Consider the following 19355-nt stretch of genomic DNA (forward strand, 5'->3'; position numbering starts at 1 on the left):
AGAGCCTGATGGGCATTTCAGTGTAATTAAATTAGATTGTAATGGTGCTTACCATCATGTTACCCAATTTCTACCTCACACTTACCTGGGTAATACCTAGAACCTGTGAGACATTTCATAGTAATTCATTTAGACTATCCTGTTACTTACCATCTTGTTACTTAAAATAATTACCCAGTACTTTGGAATTTATACCTTACACTTACCTGGGTAATACCTAGAACCTGTGAGACATTTCAGTATAATTAATTTAGACTATCCTGGTACTTACCATCTTGTCACCTAAAATACCCCACACTTACCTGGTTAATACCTAGAACTTAGGGGACTATAAAAGAAAGGGTTACCAAGTTATTTAGACAGAGAGATCATTTATTTGGTGCACAATAATAACATTAATTTTCCAAGACAAGGCTTTTATTTTCCATTTAATACTTTTCTTATAGATACCCTACCCTATTTCAAGGCACAAGCTCAACGTCTGAACAGCCTCTTTGACTCACTGGTTCTATTTCTACTAGCTATCGCTATTGCTATCATAGCGCTCACTGTCTTTCAAACCACAAATCTTCAGTGATGCTCAAATCGAATTGTGTAGTTTTTTTTGACACACCTCGGAGCTTCAGTATCAAGGGTAACATCACTATTGAAAATATCTTGTCTGGTAAACTGACCTCAATTCTTGGACTGTTGTTTGGACACTGCACATGATTCCGTCACAGCTGTCTGAGCCTCAGCTGTTACACACTGTTGGCTCTCTGCAAGTGAAATGTAGTGACTCTGCGCTGAGCTGCTAGTGAGCAATGAGGAGTGAAAGGAGAGGTGTTACAAGGCACTATCACTCATGGAATGACAGCACCGGTAAGGTAGTTGGATGACCCAGTGTATCAGAGGCTCCATGCACAGATAACAACTTCATTGATAAATGCTCTCATCAGTTCTAGACAGTTATTTTAGTCACAAGGAACACTAGCTATCCAAGGACTTTAGGTCAGAACTTAACAGGGCAACAGCTCTGCCTCCTCCCTCTCTGTTTGTGACCCTCCTAGTACCATGAATCCCCCCTCCCTGAAGCTGGTAGCCCCTCCCACACATCAGGAAGATACCATATCGAGGCGAAAAAGGGGTAAGACAGATTCATAATAATAATACATATATATATACATATATATATATGTATATATATATATATATATATATATATATATATATTACTGCTGTGGGAACAAAACCTCGTATCTCCAGTTTTGTCTTTTTTCAGTTTTTGACATATTATGAAAATACCCGTGGTCCTATATATTGTGTGTAAATTCCATGATGAATGGGCCAACAGAAATGACCTAAACTTACTTGGAACAAAGTTTGGGTCCACTGAATTACATTAAAAGTACTATGTTTTTACCTTCTCCTGTAAAGTTAGCGTTTTGGAGTCACAAGTTTTGGTTCGACAACAGCGGTATATATATATCAATAACATGCTTCGAACCAAATTTCTCTCTTTTACAGGTTCTCCCCTTCTTATGGGCCATGGTGGATCCTCCCAGGACCTCAGGAAACTGGGTTCACCTGGACTCACTACAGGCAAGTATACATTCAAACAATGTAATAATCAATTGTGATATATACATATTCTTACAGGTTTGTAACTATTTACGTTGAGGTCAGGTGTATCAAAAGCACTTGGTGATGTGTCCGGTCTAACTAACATCATCACAGGAGGGGTGGGCTTCTACAATAAAAAATAGCATTTAAACACAATAAAAGCACTTTTATAAATGTTGACTTGCTTTCTCACCTACAAAGAAAGCTTCTGGTTTTGTAAATTTTGCACATTTGCATCAAAAAAAACAGCATTATGTCAATGTTTTAAAGGAAAAAATGCATAATTCAACTGTTGGCGCTCCAAAACTGGTGGAAATAGTCTTTTATGGCTATTGTGAAAGTGGGTTAAGATAATAATGCAACATGCTCAGTTATGTCCTTTGTTTTCGTGTGCTCTACTTTGGCTTACTTAGTGTGTTTAGTTTCCAGTGACATTTGGAAATTGTCATAAAACAGTAATCTCACAGTACTTTTTAATCGTCCATGAAAATTTTATTAAAATTATAAAATTAGAACAGAGAGTTGTAACTATTCAAAGGACAAGAAAAAAACAAGGGGCATAAAATGTGTAAAGGAACACTGAAAACAATAAAGCAATAATTCAATTATTAAAAAATGATTTAAAGCTTTTAAATTACTGTATAATTTACTCTACAATTTAATATTATTTTAACACTCTACTGCACCACTGCCTGCGTGGTACATAACCTTGAATGATTAGCATGGTAATAAGTAGTTGTTCTCAGTCACTTGTAGAAGTCTTCCATAGCCGAACTCAAACACGTGTGGTCCACTGAAGAGGTAGGTGAAACCTGAAAAATGTGGAGCACAAGATGTCAGAATTTGCAAACAACATAGCTTATTTTAGTCCAGTTTGACAAGTCAGATTATTCAAGAGTTTTGTTTAATACTGACCCCTGTACTGAAAAGCTGCAGTAATTTTCCCGGTCATTCCCGGGAAGCGGTCTTCCACCCGTTTAGGGTAACCTTTGTCCATCTTCTTCTTGATCTCATCATAGCTGTAAAATGTTTTGATTGATTAGTAAGAGTTTATCAAAAAGCTCTTGTATTTTCTTCACATAACATTCTTATGTTACCTACCTGTAGTAATACTTGTTAACAAAGAACAGCGTCTTTCCGGTCTCCTTGTCATAAAGGGCGGCGCTGATCTTCTTCACTTTAGGGGGCAGGCCCATGCTGCTGAGGGTCTTAGGAAACCCCTTTACAATATCATAACCATGCATAGCCCAGACCTTCTGACCTGAGGATCAAGACCAGGCATCCACATTAATTCTTAGCTTATATGACTACATGTCACTTATATACAACAGCTGATTTAATAGTACATCAAACCACTGGCTACTGATGCTTCAGTCAAAGCTTTTAAAGCTACTTTTTGGCAGAAAAAATTGCCAATATTCAAAATGTGTAATGTAAAGCATGTTTAGGACATTGATTTGCGTTTTTATATCACATATCTGTTGAATAAAAGCACTAGAATGCTCAAGGCTGTGTGTCACCTGACATATACTGCCAGCAAATTGCAGCCGTGGTGTCACTCTCCATAACACACACTCTCTTATGTTCTATTGTTTAGTTGAAGCTGTGTTACCTTTAAAGAGGTACACCAAGTAATCCGATGGGCTCTCATAAGCAGCGTCAATATTATCCGGAGCCTCAGGCCATAAGCTCTTGATCAGACGTTGCTCAGGCTCAGAACTCTGAGGGTGATTACGCCAGAAAAAGCTGAAAAATAAAATTCAGTATCAGATGGTCAGACTAACTCATTTCAGGAGATTCATTTATTGTCAGAAACTTATCTCAGTGCGTACCCTTTCTTGAAGAACATCATCTCTCCACGGAACATCGTAACTGCATCCAGGACCAGCTTAGGGTCGCAGGCATTAGGGGTGACTGGAGGTGTGGGGACAGGCTTCTCAGGGTCGACAGGTTTATCAGGGTTTGGACCTGTTTTAATTAAGTTATTAATTATTGGACAGTTGCATTCATTTTCATTTGAAGTTGTCAACGTTTTAAACACAATTGGTTACTACTTAATTAGCAATTTCAGAAACTTACCATAGATAGCCTGAATTCTACTGACGTCGTCTTGGGGCAGAAGAAATTTCTTAACATCTCTGAAGCTGTACATTGAAAACATCAGAGCACCAGGATCACTGGAATGATCAAGGCCCAAGGAGTGTCCGAATTCATGGGCAGCCACCAGGAACAGGTTGTAGCCTGCAGAAGACCAATAGATGGCATACATGCTTTTGTATTGTATATTGTATTGTGAATGTTTTAGGTTTGATCAAATGTGACCGTTCTCACCTTTAGAAGAAGAGAAGGTAAAGGTCTCATCATCATCAAAATGGGCGTCTCCACCAATGCCAGGAGCCGGGGGAAAGGCATGAGCCAATAAACCATTCGGTCCATCGAATGGGGACCCATCGCCATGATCTGGAAACAAAAAACATCTGATTATTTTTGCAAACCTGAAAATGAGTGTTTAGTGTATTAAGAGAAAAATGATGTTTTGTGCTGAATTTTCTTATGAAGCCCCACTAGTGATGTTTATTTTTTACAAAAAATAATGTGTGGCCACAATGTACTAAGGCATGTGAATGAGATAATTAAGTCGTGGCTACCATGTAGTAAGTCATGAGAACGAGATAAGTCATAATTCAGATTTAACAAGATAATTGAGCCATAGCCAAAGGTCAGTAAGACATGGAGATGAGATAATTAAGTCATAGCCCTGACATAGTAAGGCATGTAAATGAGATAATCAAGTCATAGCCGTGACTTACTAAGGCAGAGGAACAACATAATTGAGTTGTGGCAATTAAGTCATGGCTGTGACTTTGTAAGGCATTGGGATGAGATAAATAGTCATAGCAATGACTTGGTAAGGCACGGGAATGATATAATTAAGATGAGGTAATGGCCGTTCTCAGGCCTAAATAAATTGCCACTCATCATTTTTATGAAGAAGGAGTGTCAACAGCTTGACTCAATAACATCTACATCTTGCCTTGAATTGTGGAAGGCAAAGCTGGAGGGATCATGCCAAAGTGAGGACGAAGTAACTGTCTGTCACGACGCTCTACTAAACACTAGACTGAAATCCCACTTCTGAGAAGAATGTAAGCTTATCAGCCACTAATTTCATATTTTGCATTTTAGCGTCTAGTTTTTATTATTTCTACCCTGTCAACAAGAACCTGTTCAACAGAGCTGTCCACTGTCCTGCAGTAAGCTACTGGAAAGAGTAACCTTGTCAGGAATGGGTTCTATCTAAACGGTATGGAGTATCAATATTAATGGCAACTCTTCAGTGGTGATTACTAGATGAAGCGGGAGACTGACCTCCGACAACGAAGGAGATCATGATGTCGGCTCCATCACTGTAAATGCGGGTGAACCTGAGGGGAGTGACGTCAGCCCAGACTTGGAAAGCTCTCTCAATGGAACTGTCCACTTCAGCCTGAGACATGTCAGGAGTGTAGTTCTCAATACTGTTGAGAAAACACCACAAATCTTATCTTAACTGACCACTCTTTGCTTCTGTGGTCTAAAATATGCAGCTACCAATTTAAAATTGTATTTGATTTGTGCAGCAGAAGTCAGAAATCTGGGTCCAAGAAACACTTTAGCCTACTTGACAAAATTATTCTTAAGTAAGTGAGGATAGGCTAGAGCAGGGGTGTCAAACTGTGGTCCTTCCAGGCCACAGCTCTGCAGAGTTTAGCGTTCTTGTTTAATCTATTAATGAACATGCTGATCTTTGCCCAGAAGGAACCCAGTTTGACAGCCCTAGGCTAAAGAGTTTAAAGATACACTTGAATTAAGAAGCAGAGTGCAATAGGATTATTGCATAATACACACTGAGAGGAACCTCTGGGCACTTTCCAAGGGCTAACATACCTGTAGGTCAGCTCGTTTTTAGTCCATCTGTAGCTTCCAGAAGCAGAAGCATACGCACCCACGTCTGGAACCCCACAGCGAGGCTTCTTCATCACCTCCAGCGTTTTAGTGTCCAGAGTTCCGGTCACTTTCAGCCCGAAAAACTTTTGCATCTCCCTCAGCTTCTCACTCATCTCACTGACTGAGTGGTCAGTGGACCGAGCGGACCGTGTGTGCTCCTCTTTCATGTTATACAGCTTCTTCAGGTAATTCTGGTGAAATTGACATGATCTGCAGTTAGACATCTGACTGAATCAAAGCCAGTGCATTTCTAAGCTGCAGTAATTACAGTTCTTACCTTTGCCAGGTCCTCCTCCTCCTTGCCAATAGATGGTGGTACTGGACCTGAGTGAGTCTTGATCACCAGGCCAATGAGAATGCAGAGCTGATAGAAAGCCTTCATGTTGCTGCTCTTTCAAGAAACTGATGCTGTTTGGAGTTCAGTGCCTGCTTTTATACGATCAACGACAACAGACTGAGCAACACTTTGAGTCATACAGTAATGAAAAATGAGGAAGGAAGTTAGAGATGACTGGCGTAAATTCCTTTTAATAGCCTACGAAAATTGTTTGAACTTTGGCAAAGTTTTTTTTTTTTTTTCTTACAATATTTACATAGCAATGAGGATCCACTGTATGTTTGAACATTATTTGATATATATATATATTATTTAAAAATAGTATCAAGTGTTTTATGCAAAAATGATCAAATTTTATAGGCTAGGAATGACTAAACAAATCATTTATTTTTTTACATCATGCCTACGACTCCCACAACGGGTATATTTTACTAAGTCTACAATTATTTTATATGAAATTTTATATTAATATTTATATTTATATAACCCCAATTCCAAAAAAGTTGGGACGCTGTATAAAATGTAAATAAATGTAAATAAAAATGGAATACAATTATTTGCAAATCTCATAGACCTATATTTTATTCACAATAGAACATAGAACACATATCAGATGTTGAAAGTGAGACATTTTACCATTTCATGAAAATCATTAACTCAATTAGAACTTGATGGCAGCAACACAGGGCCGTGTATACCACTGTCTAGCATCCCCTCCTCTTTTAACAACAGTCTGTAAACATCTGGGAAGTGAGGAGACCAATTTGGGAGAGGAATGTTGTCCCATTCCTGTCTGATGTAGGATTCTAGCTGCTCAACAGAAGAAATTCCTGTACACAAGAGTCAAGAAAAAGAAAGGTCTGGACTGCAGGCAGGCCAGTTCAGCACCCAGACTCTTCTTCTGCAAAGCCATGCTGTTGTGATGGATGCAACGTGTGGTTTAGCAAATATGCAAGACCTTCCCTGAAAGAGACGTTGTCTTGATGGGAGCATATGTTGTTCTGGAACCTCTACGTACTGTTCAGCATTGATAGTGCCTTTCCAGATGTGTAAGCTGCCCACACCATAGGCACAAATGCAACCCCATACCATCAGAGATGCAAACTTTTGAACTGTGCACTGATAACATACTGGATGGTCCCTCTCCTCCTGGGTCCGCAGGACACTGCATCCATTGTTTCCAAAAGGAATTTGAATTCTTGATTCAGTTTTCCTTCTTGCCTCAGTCCATGAGCTTTGGCCCAGAGAAGACAGTGGCGTTTCTGGGCCGTGTTGTCATATGACTTCTTCTTTGCATGATACAGCTTTAACTTCCATTTCTGGATTGCACAGCCAACTGTGTTCACAGACAATGATTTCTGGAAGTGTTTCTGAGCCCATGCAGTGATTTCCAGTACAGAATCTGTTTTCAATGCAGTGCCCCTGAGGGCTGGAAGATCACAAGCATCCAATATTGACCATCGGCCTTGTCCCTTGCGTACAGGGATTTCTCCAGATTCTCTGAATCTTTTGATGATATTATGTATTGCAGATGCTGTGATATCCAAATCTGCACAATTTTATGTTGAGGAACATTTTTCTGAGATTGTTCCACAAGTTGTAGGTGCAGTTTTTCACAGATTGGTGAACTTCTGCCCATCTTTGCTTCTGAGATACTCTGTGTCTCTAAAATGTTCTTTTTATAACCAGTCATGTGAGTTAGTTGCAAATTGCTCCTCCAGCTGTTTTTCATTAGTACCACTTACTTTTCCAGCTTTTGTAGCCCCTGGACCAACTTTTTGGAGATGCATTGCCGCCATCAAGTTCTAAATGAGTTAATATTTTTCATGAAATGGTAAAATGTCTCACTTTCCACATGTGATATGTGATCTATGACACACTTCTATAACTTAAGAATAGCTTAGCCAGTTTGCATTGAAGTCCCTGTAGTTATGGAATAATAGGCCTTAGTATGTAACAAGTCTGGGATTTTAAGATGTTAATATACTTAGTACCAGTTGCAGAAGTGGAAAAATGATATATTTGGTTGTGAAGGATCAGTTTGAACATTGTTACTATGGATGATATTTCTCATAGTAGTGAGGCTATTTTGGCTGGGGAAATCCAGCTGGCATGGTGTACTTTAAAATCAGCTTTCTTCATCATCTGTTAATGTGTAATGATGTAACTCATACAGGTCAGTTGGCTGCTTACTGTGTTTCTTGTCTTTAATAGGAAGTATTGCACATTCTGTCTGATGAGGTGTTACTTGTGGCTTTTCCTAAGAAGTTATTGATCTCATTTCTACGCTGACAAAAATAGCCCAACTCAGCAGCTTTGATTCTCAGAGTTGACCATATATGCTGTGTTTCCTCACGGCAAAGAGGTGATTAACAACTCCTCATACAGCACGTCTTCAGTTGCATAATGAAATGCACATAACAATGTCAAATTCAAAACTTTTAAAAAGAGGTTCAAAAATTTAAAAAAGAGGTTCAAAATTTTTCTTGCTTGTTAAAATTTCTTTTGGGAATGTAAAATTTTGAAGATTGATCAGGCAAATCTCTTTTTTATCTCCTTTACAGATATTGTAAAACCCAAGTAAAACATCCTTACAAAATAAAGAAAAATCATTCTAAATATATTGATATGGTGAATTAAAGGATTTCCAAAAGCTGACAGTATGAAGACAAAAAATACTCCAAAATAAATAGGTTGCAGTTTTGTCTTCAGCATTTAATATTAATATCAGTATCACAATTAATAATAGCATCTTTTTTAAATTTGTGCAACAAAAAATGTTTCAATTCTGTGCAATAATTTATAATTCACGTCTCTAATTTTATTTGTGATAAATTATCTAAAGGGAATGTTCCAAACTTTTTTCCATTGAATTTCTGCCACAAAATCATACCAGTAAGATATTAAATATGGAATAACTATGTTTTTGAAACAGGGACATGATTTTTTATTGTGATTTGAAGGGTTAAAAAAAGCCCATTTCAATAGCATAACCATGCCTTGAGGTACAGCATTCATAAATATAGAGAATTCTTTTGGAGTGACTGAGATTTTGTAAGGAGATGAATAATTTGCAATAATTGATAATTGAAGTAAATAATTGAGTAAACAATAAAATATTATTTTAATAACCAATTATCAATGTAGACTGAATTACTGTTGTAAAAGATATCACGGTTTTTCCAAATAAAATATTTATGGGGGAAAAATTTATGTTTAAAAAATTAGAGAATTTGTTTGTGATTGTTTGCATGGTAATTTATCAGTACTGTAGTTGCACACTAATAAAGGTCAAACTGCCTATTCAGTTATTTGGGCACATTTTCAGTTTGGATCTTGATGTTGACACTAAACCTCTGTGAAAACCCTAATCATGTACTTCTTCACTGTTCAAGCTGTGCTGATGGTGTGGACAGCAGACATGGTGTGGACATATCCTGTCTTTGCTCATTGCCTGGTGTTGCATGTACCACAATGATGAGGTAACTGGCTTGATAAGTGTCCAGTGACAAATGGTTGATCATATTTACTAAGAAAGCTGAATATTCAGGTTACGTACAGTAGTTTTACAATGGTTCCCTCATCTATTATGTCACGTAAGATTTTGTCAGCATCATGACTTTATTTGCATCTTCTACAGCCATGTAGGTCATATTTTCCCTCCTCCACATTGGAGCCATGAGTTTGCAGGCATTTTCTTATTTTTATGATATGTTTGGGTTGAGGTTTGTGTTGAATTCCAGATGCAGATTTCCCAGAAGAAGCAGACGAGTCTTACATACCAAAATTAACTGAAATGTCTCTGTGAGAGGCCCTTGTGTAATTTGCAGGTCCATCCACAACATGTATAGTGAGCGTATAGGGTCGGTGGGCTCTGAAGCTACTGAAGCATCTATGAGGGGAACTTCTGTCCACTCATCAGTTATCATTTTAGGATACCCATCTATCAGTTGCCTCTGCTCTTCATCATACCTGAACCAGTGGTGTGGACAGACTTTGGCAGGTATTCAGGGCATTTAGTGGGAGCACTTCTGAAAGAATTGATGTTAAAATTTGTTCAGTACATAAAAATACCTTTAAAGCCAAAGTTACTAATGAGGCTCATTGTCTAGAGGCTCTGCTGATAACTACAGACAGAAACTGTACTGAATACAGCACAAAGACCAGGGGTGCACAACTCCAGTGCTGGAGGGCTGGTGTCCAGCACAGTTTGATGTTTTACCTACTCACACACACACCTGATTATATATATAAAGAATGTTTCAAAATGTTCAAAGCGATATCTGATATGTAAATGTTGCGAGAGCTGCTGGTGAAACTGTCTGGCTTGATGGCTCTTTTCTTGACTCCTCTCCCGAATACAACAGGTTACTGTACATGACTGCCAAGATGACAAGCACTTCATCACGAACATGGCTTGTGTGATAATAGCAGTTAGTTGGCCAGGAATGCTTTGAACTTTAAATGCCATAAAGCTTTGTCAGTTTTCAATAAACAAAACTCTCAAAGCACGCTGTCTTAAAATTAATATCAAACTACATTGCCTTTGCAGTGTAAACATTTCATTATGACATCTCTTTATTTCTATGTATAACATAAAAGCAACATACCTTACAGTCTTAAATCTTCCTGTCTTAGATTTAAGCATGTATTACTGAGAATTTGAATCCAGACAGATCTCCTGGCACTGTAGTATGACAAACTGAAAGTGTCAGTCAAAAATGATGCAGGCTTGAGAAACGGGAGCACTGTGCGATCAGGCTCATGCTTTTATAGCCCTGTAAGACATTTTAGTACGTAACTAAACTGTTTTACAACTGCTAAAGTTTTACAAAGATTTTGCACAGCAGCATTTTAAGCACTTTAAGGCCTTGTTCAGACTGCCAGCCCAAGTTCAATTTTTGCATATGCAGATGTTATCCAGATATTTTGACACTCTAGACAGCAAAAAAAACACATAAAATCAGATTTTTTGCAAATCAGATCCAAACCACATTTGGAGGTGGTTTGAAATGCAATTCCAATCAGATTTTTACAGATGCATCTCAGTCTGGACGCTCTTGCCAATTAAATCGGATTTCAAAGCGTCTTTTGCGTCACTTGCAATGTGACAATCAATGACAGATATCAAATCCAGAGTGATGGAAGTGCTGGGACTCAAGAAGATCACCAAAGTTTCATGCTTACACTGTTACATCGTTACCACAGCAACCTATGCAGATAGCTGGAGATGTCTGGACATACAAATCCAATCTGATCTCCAATCTGATGACTTGCAAATAACATTGTTAAAAGATCTGATTTGAGGAACAAATCCCATTTGCCTGCAGTGTGAACAGAGCTTTAGAGACCAGCAAAAACAGCAATAGTGATTTTGGGACAGAAGGAACAGGGGCACACATGTAGTTTTCAATTACTTTTTTATTCATTTATTTTTACATTAAATAAGAAATGCAGATGCCTTACACTGGGTAAGCATTTTGTGAAGAATGGACCTATAGAAATGGTCAAAACAAGGGTAGCGGTCTCTAATACTGTCATAACCTTTGTTGTCTTTATATTGGGCTGAAGTTCCATTATCAGGTATTCCTGATTTTTCCACTTTGAGTGTTGCATCATCTGCATATTGAAGGTTACTGATGTTTCTTCCACCAAGCTTGAATCCTTGATCATATTCTTCCAGTTCTGTTCTTCTTATTATATGTTCAGCATACATTTGAAACAAATACGGTGAAAATGGGCAGCCTTGTCTTACTTCCTAACTGAAGTTTACCATCGGCAGGTTCCTCATTAGAGTAATGAGATGCTGTAGTTTACCTATTTTCCTGAGGACGTTTCAAAAATTACATGAATGACACAGTCACAGACTGTAGTCTATGAAACATATTTACTTCCTTCTTGAATCATTGGCTTTTTCAATTATCCCACATACATCATCAATGATATATTTTGTTTCTCTGCCTTTCATCAATCCTGCTTTGCTGTTCTCTTTCAGTGTAAGGCTCGAATCTGTGTTGAATGGTTCTGAGCATAATTTTACTGGTGTGTACTATCAGGGAAAATGTATGACGGTTGCACATTCTTTCTGGTCTTCTTTCTTCGGTATTGGGATATAAACTGATGTCTTCCAATCTGCCCACCATTGAGCAGTTTATCGAATTTGTTCGAATTTTGTTTGGTCAGCACTTACTAATCAAATCTTGGTAACACTTTACTGTAGGGTGCTGTTCATAAGGCAACATGACACCTACATAAGCTTGTCATGACAACTGACATAACCCTACATAACCGTTTATAAATGCTTGTTTCAATAAGTGTCATTCGCTATAAAGGTTACATTTGCCAATTTTGATCAAAGTCAGCTAAAATAGCCTTTATGACAGATGACGCCTGTTGTAATAAGCATTTATAAACAGTTATGTAGGGTTATGTCAGTTGTAAGGACAACCTTGTATGTAGGTGTCATGTAGCCTTATGAACAGCACCCTACAGTAAAGTGTTACCCAAATCTTCTTTAAAATTGTGAAATCTCAGGGCCTTTCTGACTTTGTCTTCTAGCTCTGACTGTTGTTTTGTGTAGCTGACATCACCAAAATTTCTCAAAAGGTCTATTAACAGTCGTCTGTTCAGATGTCCTAATATACCCACTCAAGGCTGAAATGTATTTTTGATCTCATATATTTTCTGGAAAACAATTCTTTGTTTCCATTTCTTTACTCCTACCTGGACACTCTGTGAAATTAACGGTTTAGTTATTTTGTTCTCTTAAAATATTTTGGCTTCTTTTTTCTTTTTTGTATCTTCTGTCACCCACTTTGACTTCTTTCTCCTTTTCATTGTTCCTAGGTCATCTTTAATCCATCCAAAGCCCCTCTGGATCTTTATCAGTTATGTCCAGCATCTGAAATTGGTTATTGATGTTTTCTTTGAAGACAGGTGGCAAGTTCTCCAGGTCATATTTTGGAAGTGTGATGGTTTGATTGTCTTTTCTCAGCTTCAGTTGAAGCTTACCTATTAGAAATTTGTGATCTGCTCCACAATCAGCTCCAGGCCATGTCTATGCAATTGAAATGGAGCACTTTCATCTCATGGTGCAAAGTTTTGAAGAATTACATTTGGGGATGTCTAGAAGTACAGAAATTGCTTTGGTTGCATGAAGTTAATCAGTCAATCTCTTGTTTCATTCCTGTTTGTAAGGCCATGCTGTCCCACTGTATTTCTCTCCTTGTCATTTTTAGACTTGGCATGACAGTCATGTTCGCAGGTCTTGTCAAATTTTGCCTGAGCTGTATCATAAAACTTTTCCATTTCTTCACCACATTTGTTGTTGGGGCCTGAAACAACTGTGTACAAATTCCGACTGACATCAGTCAATCAGGCTACCTGTATTTAAAAGTTTCTCTCAGGCTTTGTTCAGAATGCAGGCAAATCAGATTTGTTTCTTAAGTCATAACTTTTGTTATAATTACTTTTGGTAATTATAGGTGTCAATAGCTGCATAGCTATGCTGGTGATGTGGATTTCAAACACAGATGCAGGAGAGATGGAGGTACAACATCTCATCCTTCAGGCTCTTCAAAATTCACTGGTGTAAGCATAAATGGTTGACATTCTCCTTGAATCCAAGCATTTTTTTGTGTCCAGACTATCAAAAATCAATCTGGATACGTGAAAAAATTGGATTTGGGCTGTATGAACAAGGCCTAATTGCAAGGTGACCAGGATCACATCTAACTGGTGTTGTTGGAGTCGTTTTATCCTGTTTAACTAACTAACCAACTGACAGACTTACTAACTAGCTAGCCAGCCGAAGCCGGGTCAATGGATAATCAAAACTGATAATGATGATAAATAATCCACTATAAGTGTTGTATCATCTGCATATTGGAGGTTATTGATGATTCGTCCATCAATCTTGAATCCTTGATCATCTTCCTCCAGTCCTGCTTCTCTTAGTATATATTCAGCATTTAGGATAAACGAGTATGCTGATAGTTGGCAGCCCTGACTAACTCCTTTGCCTATCTGGATCCAGTCTGATTAGGCTGTAGAGGTTCCTCATTAGAGAGGGGAGATGCTCTGGCACCCATTTCTCTGAGGATATTCCATAATTTTACATGTTCTGTATAGCTGACAAGAAAAGTGTCTTGTAGAGGTTTATTCACACTTATCTGATCACATCTCTTAATATACCCACTTCAAGCTGGCATTTATTATTGACTCCGCCATAGTTTTGGAAAACAATGCTGTTTTTCCATGTTCGCTTACATTTATTCAATCTTTACAGATGTTGTTTTAGTATTGGCCTTTGTCCTTTTAGACTCTCTGTAATTTAGTTTTCTTAAAAGATCTTAAAAGATCTTTATTTCAGATGCATGTCCAGCATCTGAAATTGGTTTCTAATATTTTCTTTGACGACAGCTGGTATGTTATCCAAGTTATATTTTGAAAGTTGGACGGTTTGATTGTTTTTCCTCAACCTCACTTGGAGCATGAACTTTAGAAGCACAATCAGCTCTAAGCCACATCTATGCAATTAAAATAGAGCTCTTCCATCTTTTGGTTCTCCGTTTGGTTTCAGTGAACTCCATTGGTGATGTCTAGGTGTCATTTTGGTTGCTTGAAGAATGTATTAGCAATTAAAAAGCCATTGTACTCACAGAAGTTTAGTCGCTCGCTTGCTTCATGACTGTTTCAAAGGCCAACTGTATTTTCTTGTATTTGTAGAACTACAAAGTGCATCAAAATGGACAGTGAGTGTAGATACAAGGTAGGTGTCCCTAATGAGTGTAGTCGTAAGATACAGAAGTGTTCAAGTAAAGAACAGACCATGTGTGTAAATGACAAATCTCACAGTACTTTTAAAGTGTCCATGAGCATTTTATTAAAATTAAAAACATGTAGCTCATTTATTAAATTGTAATTCATTCAATTACAAAGACAAAAGAACATGTAAAACAACAAAACTTTATGAGAACTGAAATATAACTTAAATCAGTTAAATAAAATATATGGCTGAATAATTTACTCCATAATTTAGATGTTGTTACAGCTCTACTGCACCACTGCCTGCATGGTATATAATTTTGAATGATTAGCACGGTAATAAGTAGTTGTTCTTAGTCACTTGTAGAAGTCTTCCATAGCCGAACTCAAACACGTGTGGTCCACTGAAGAGGTAGGTGAAACCTGAAAAATGTGGAGCACAAGATGTCAGAATTTGCAAACAACATAGCTTATTTTAGTCCAGTTTGACAAGTCAGATTATTCAAGAGTTTTGTTTAAATACTGACCCCTGTACTGAAAAGCTGCAGTAATTTTCCCGGTCATTCCCGGGAAGCGGTCTTCCACCCGTTTAGGGTAACCTTTGTCCATCTTCTTCTTGATCTCATCATAGCTGTAAAATGTTTTGATTGATTAGTAAGAGTTTATCAAAAAGCTCTTGTATTTTCTTCACATAACATTCTTATGTTACCTACCTGTAGTAATACTTGTTAACAAAGAACAGCGTCTTTCCGGTCTCCTTGTCATAAAGGGCGGCGCTGATCTTCTTCACTTTAGGGGGCAGGCCCATGCTGCTGAGGGTCTTAGGAAACCCCTTTACAATATCATAACCATGCATAGCCCAGACCTTCTGACCTGAGGATCAAGACCAGGCATCCACATTAATTCTTAGCTTATATGACTACATGTCACTTATATACAACAGCTGATTTAATAGTACATCAAACCACTGGCTGGTGGTGTCACTCTCCATAACACACACTCTCTTATGTTCTATTGTTGAAGCTGTGTTACCTTTAAAGAGGTAGACCAAGTAATCCGATGGGCTCTCATAAGCAGCGTCAATATTATCCGGAGCCTCAGGCCATAAGCTCTTGATCAGACGTTGCTCAGGCTCAGAACTCTGAGGGTGATTACGCCAGAAAAAGCTGAAAAATAAAATTCAGTATCAGATGGTCAGACTAACTCATTTCAGGAGATTCATTTATTGTCAGAAACTTATCTCAGTGCGTACCCTTTCTTGAAGAACATCATCTCTCCACGGAACATCGTAACTGCATCCAGGACCAGCTTAGGGTCGCAGGCATTAGGGGTGACTGGAGGTGTGGGGACAGGCTTCTCAGGGTCGACAGGTTTATCAGGGTTTGGACCTGTTTTAATTAAGTTATTAATTATTGGACAGTTGCATTCATTTTCATTTGAAGTTGTCAACGTTTTAAACACAATTGGTTACTACTTAATTAGCAATTTCAGAAACTTACCATAGATAGCCTGAATTCTACTGACGTCGTCTTGGGGCAGAAGAAATTTCTTAACATCTCTGAAGCTGTACATTGAAAACATCAGAGCACCAGGATCACTGGAATGATCAAGGCCCAAGGAGTGTCCGAATTCATGGGCAGCCACCAGGAACAGGTTGTAGCCTGCAGAAGACCAATAGATGGCATACATGCTTTTGTATTGTATATTGTATTGTGAATGTTTTAGGTTTGATCAAATGTGACCGTTCTCACCTTTAGAAGAAGAGAAGGTAAAGGTCTCATCATCATCAAAATGGGCGTCTCCACCAATGCCAGGAGCCGGGGGAAAGGCATGAGCCAATAAACCATTCGGTCCATCGAATGGGGACCCATCGCCATGATCTGGAAACAAAAAACATCTGATTATTTTTGCAAACCTGAAAATGAGTGTTTAGTGTATTAAGAGAAAAATGATGTTTTGTGCTGAATTTTCTTATGAAGCCCCACTAGTGATGTTTATTTTTTACAAAAAATAATGTGTGGCCACAATGTACTAAGGCATGTGAATGAGATAATTAAGTCGTGGCTACCATGTAGTAAGTCATGAGAACGAGATAAGTCATAATTCAGATTTAACAAGATAATTGAGCCATAGCCAAAGGTCAGTAAGACATGGAGATGAGATAATTAAGTCATAGCCCTGACATAGTAAGGCATGTAAATGAGATAATCAAGTCATAGCCGTGACTTACTAAGGCACAGGAACAACATAATTGAGTTGTGGCAATTAAGTCATGGCTGTGACTTTGTAAGGCATTGGGATGAGATAAATAGTCATAGCAATGACTTGGTAAGGCACGGGAATGATATAATTAAGATGAGGTAATGGCCGTTCTCAGGCCTAAATAAATTGCCACTCATCATTTTTATGAAGAAGGAGTGTCAACAGCTTGACTCAATAACATCTACATCTTGCCTTGAATTGTGGAAAGCAAAGCTGGAGGGATCATGCCAAAGTGAGGACGAAGTAACTGTCTGTCACGACGCTCTACTAAACACTAGACTGAAATCCCACTTCTGAGAAGAATGTAAGCTTATCAGCCACTAATTTCATATTTCTAGTTTTTATTATTTCTACCCTGTCAACAAGAACCTGTTCAACAGAGCTGTCCACTGTCCTGCAGTAAGCTACTGGAAAGAGTAACCTTGTCAGGAATGGGTTCTATCTAAACGGTATGGAGTATCAATATTAATGGCAACTCTTCAGTGGTGATTACTAGATGAAGCGGGAGACTGACCTCCGACAACGAAGGAGATCATGATGTCGGCTCCATCACTGTAAATGCGGGTGAACCTGAGGGGAGTGACGTCAGCCCAGACTTGGAAAGCTCTCTCAATGGAACTGTCCACTTCAGCCTGAGACATGTCAGGAGTGTAGTTCTCAATACTGTTGAGAAAACACCACAAATCTTATCTTAACTGACCACTCTTTGCTTCTGTGGTCTAAAATATGCAGCTACCAATTTAAAATTGTATTTGATTTGTGCAGCAGAAGTCAGAAATCTGGGTCCAGGAAACACTTTAGCCTACTTGACAAAATTATTCTTAAGTAAGTGAGGATAGGCTAGAGCAGGGGTGTCAAACTGTGGTCCTTCCAGGCCACAGCTCTGCAGAGTTTAGCGTTCTTGTTTAATCTATTAATGAACATGCTGATCTTTGCCCAGAAGGAACCCAGTTTGACAGCCCTAGGCTAAAGAGTTTAAAGATACACTTGAATTAAGAAGCAGAGTGCAATAGGATTATTGCATAATACACACTGAGAGGAACCTCTGGGCACTTTCCAAGGGCTAACATACCTGTAGGTCAGCTCGTTTTTAGTCCATCTGTAGCTTCCAGAAGCAGAAGCATACGCACCCACGTCTGGAACCCCACAGCGAGGCTTCATCATCACCTCCAGCGTTTTAGTGTCCAGAGTTCCGGTCACTTTCAGCCCGAAAAACTCCTGCATCTCCCTCAGCTTCTCACTCATCTCACTGACTGAGTGGTCAGTGGACCGAGCGGACCGTGTGTGCTCCTCTTTCATGTTATACAGCTTCTTCAGGTAATTCTGGTGAAATTGACATGATCTGCAGTTAGAAATCTGACTGAATCAAAGCCAGTGCATTTCTAAGCTGCAGTAATTACAGTTCTTACCTTTGCCAGGTCCTCCTCCTCCTTGCCAATAGATGGCGGTACTGGACCTGAGTGAGTCTTGATCACCAGGCCAATGAGAATGCAGAGCTGATAGAAAGCCTTCATGTTGCTGCTCTTTCAAGAAACTGATGCTTTTTGGAGTTCAGTGCCTGCTTTTATACGATCAACGACAACAGACTGAGCAATACTTTGAGTCATACAGTAATGAAAAATGAGGAAGGAAGTTAGAGATGACTGGCGTAAATTCCTTTTAATAGCCTACGAAAATTGCAATTTTTTTTGTTTTTTTTCTGACAATATTTACATAGCAATGAGGATCCACTGTATGTTTGAACATTAATTGATATATATATATATATATATATATATATATATATATATATATATATATATATATTATTTGAAAATAATATAAAGTGTTTTATGCAAAAATGATCAAATTTTATAGGCTAGGAATGACTAAACAAATCATTTATTTTTTTACATAATGCCTACGACTCCCACAACGGGTATATTTTACTAAGTCTACAATTATTTTATATGAAATTTTATATTAATATTTATATTTATATAACCCCAATTCCAAAAAAGTTGGGACGCTGTATAAAATGTAAATAAATGTAAATAAAAATGGAATACAATTATTTGCAAATCTCATAGACCTATATTTTATTCACAATAGAACATAGAACACATATCAGATGTTGAAAGTGAGACATTTTACCATTTCATGAAAATCATTAACTCAATTAGAACTTGATGGCAGCAACACATCTCAAAAATGTTGGGACAGGGCCGTGTATACCAATATGTAGCATCCCCTCTTCTTTTAACAACAGTCTGTAAACATCTGGGAAGTGAGGAGACCAATTTGGGAGAGGAATTTTGTCCCATTCCTGTCTGATGTAGGATTCTAGCTGCTCAACAGAAGAAATTCCTGTACATAAGAGTCAAGAAAAAGAAAGGTCTGGACTGCAGGCAGGCCAGTTCAG

The 19355-nt window shown here is 38.2% G+C and overlaps 2 protein-coding genes across 2 annotated transcripts; both read right to left on the reverse strand.

The window, feature by feature from the left end:
• Nucleotides 1–1610: 1610 nt before the first annotated feature.
• LOC118824582 (matrix metalloproteinase-18-like) lies at nucleotides 1611–5974 on the reverse strand. The gene is made up of 10 exons (XM_036594842.1): nucleotides 5867–5974; nucleotides 5530–5780; nucleotides 4972–5120; nucleotides 3934–4062; nucleotides 3682–3843; nucleotides 3435–3570; nucleotides 3215–3348; nucleotides 2704–2863; nucleotides 2518–2621; nucleotides 1611–2414 (listed from the first exon to the last, which is right to left on the reverse strand). Exons 1-10 carry the CDS (start codon nucleotides 5969–5971, stop codon nucleotides 2320–2322), a joined length of 1425 nt encoding a protein of 474 aa, XP_036450735.1. The 5' UTR covers nucleotides 5972–5974; the 3' UTR covers nucleotides 1611–2319.
• A 9046-nt stretch (nucleotides 5975–15020) lies between these two features.
• Nucleotides 15021–18480, reverse strand: LOC118824601 (matrix metalloproteinase-18-like). The gene is made up of 10 exons (XM_036594874.1): nucleotides 18364–18480; nucleotides 18027–18277; nucleotides 17469–17617; nucleotides 16444–16572; nucleotides 16192–16353; nucleotides 15945–16080; nucleotides 15725–15858; nucleotides 15406–15565; nucleotides 15220–15323; nucleotides 15021–15115 (listed from the first exon to the last, which is right to left on the reverse strand). Exons 1-10 carry the CDS (start codon nucleotides 18466–18468, stop codon nucleotides 15021–15023), a joined length of 1425 nt encoding a protein of 474 aa, XP_036450767.1. The 5' UTR covers nucleotides 18469–18480.
• Nucleotides 18481–19355: the final 875 nt, after the last annotated feature.

Source organism: Colossoma macropomum, unplaced genomic scaffold (genome assembly GCF_904425465.1).
Source record: "Colossoma macropomum unplaced genomic scaffold, Colossoma_macropomum, whole genome shotgun sequence".
Classification (NCBI taxonomy): Eukaryota; Metazoa; Chordata; class Actinopteri; order Characiformes; family Serrasalmidae; genus Colossoma; species Colossoma macropomum.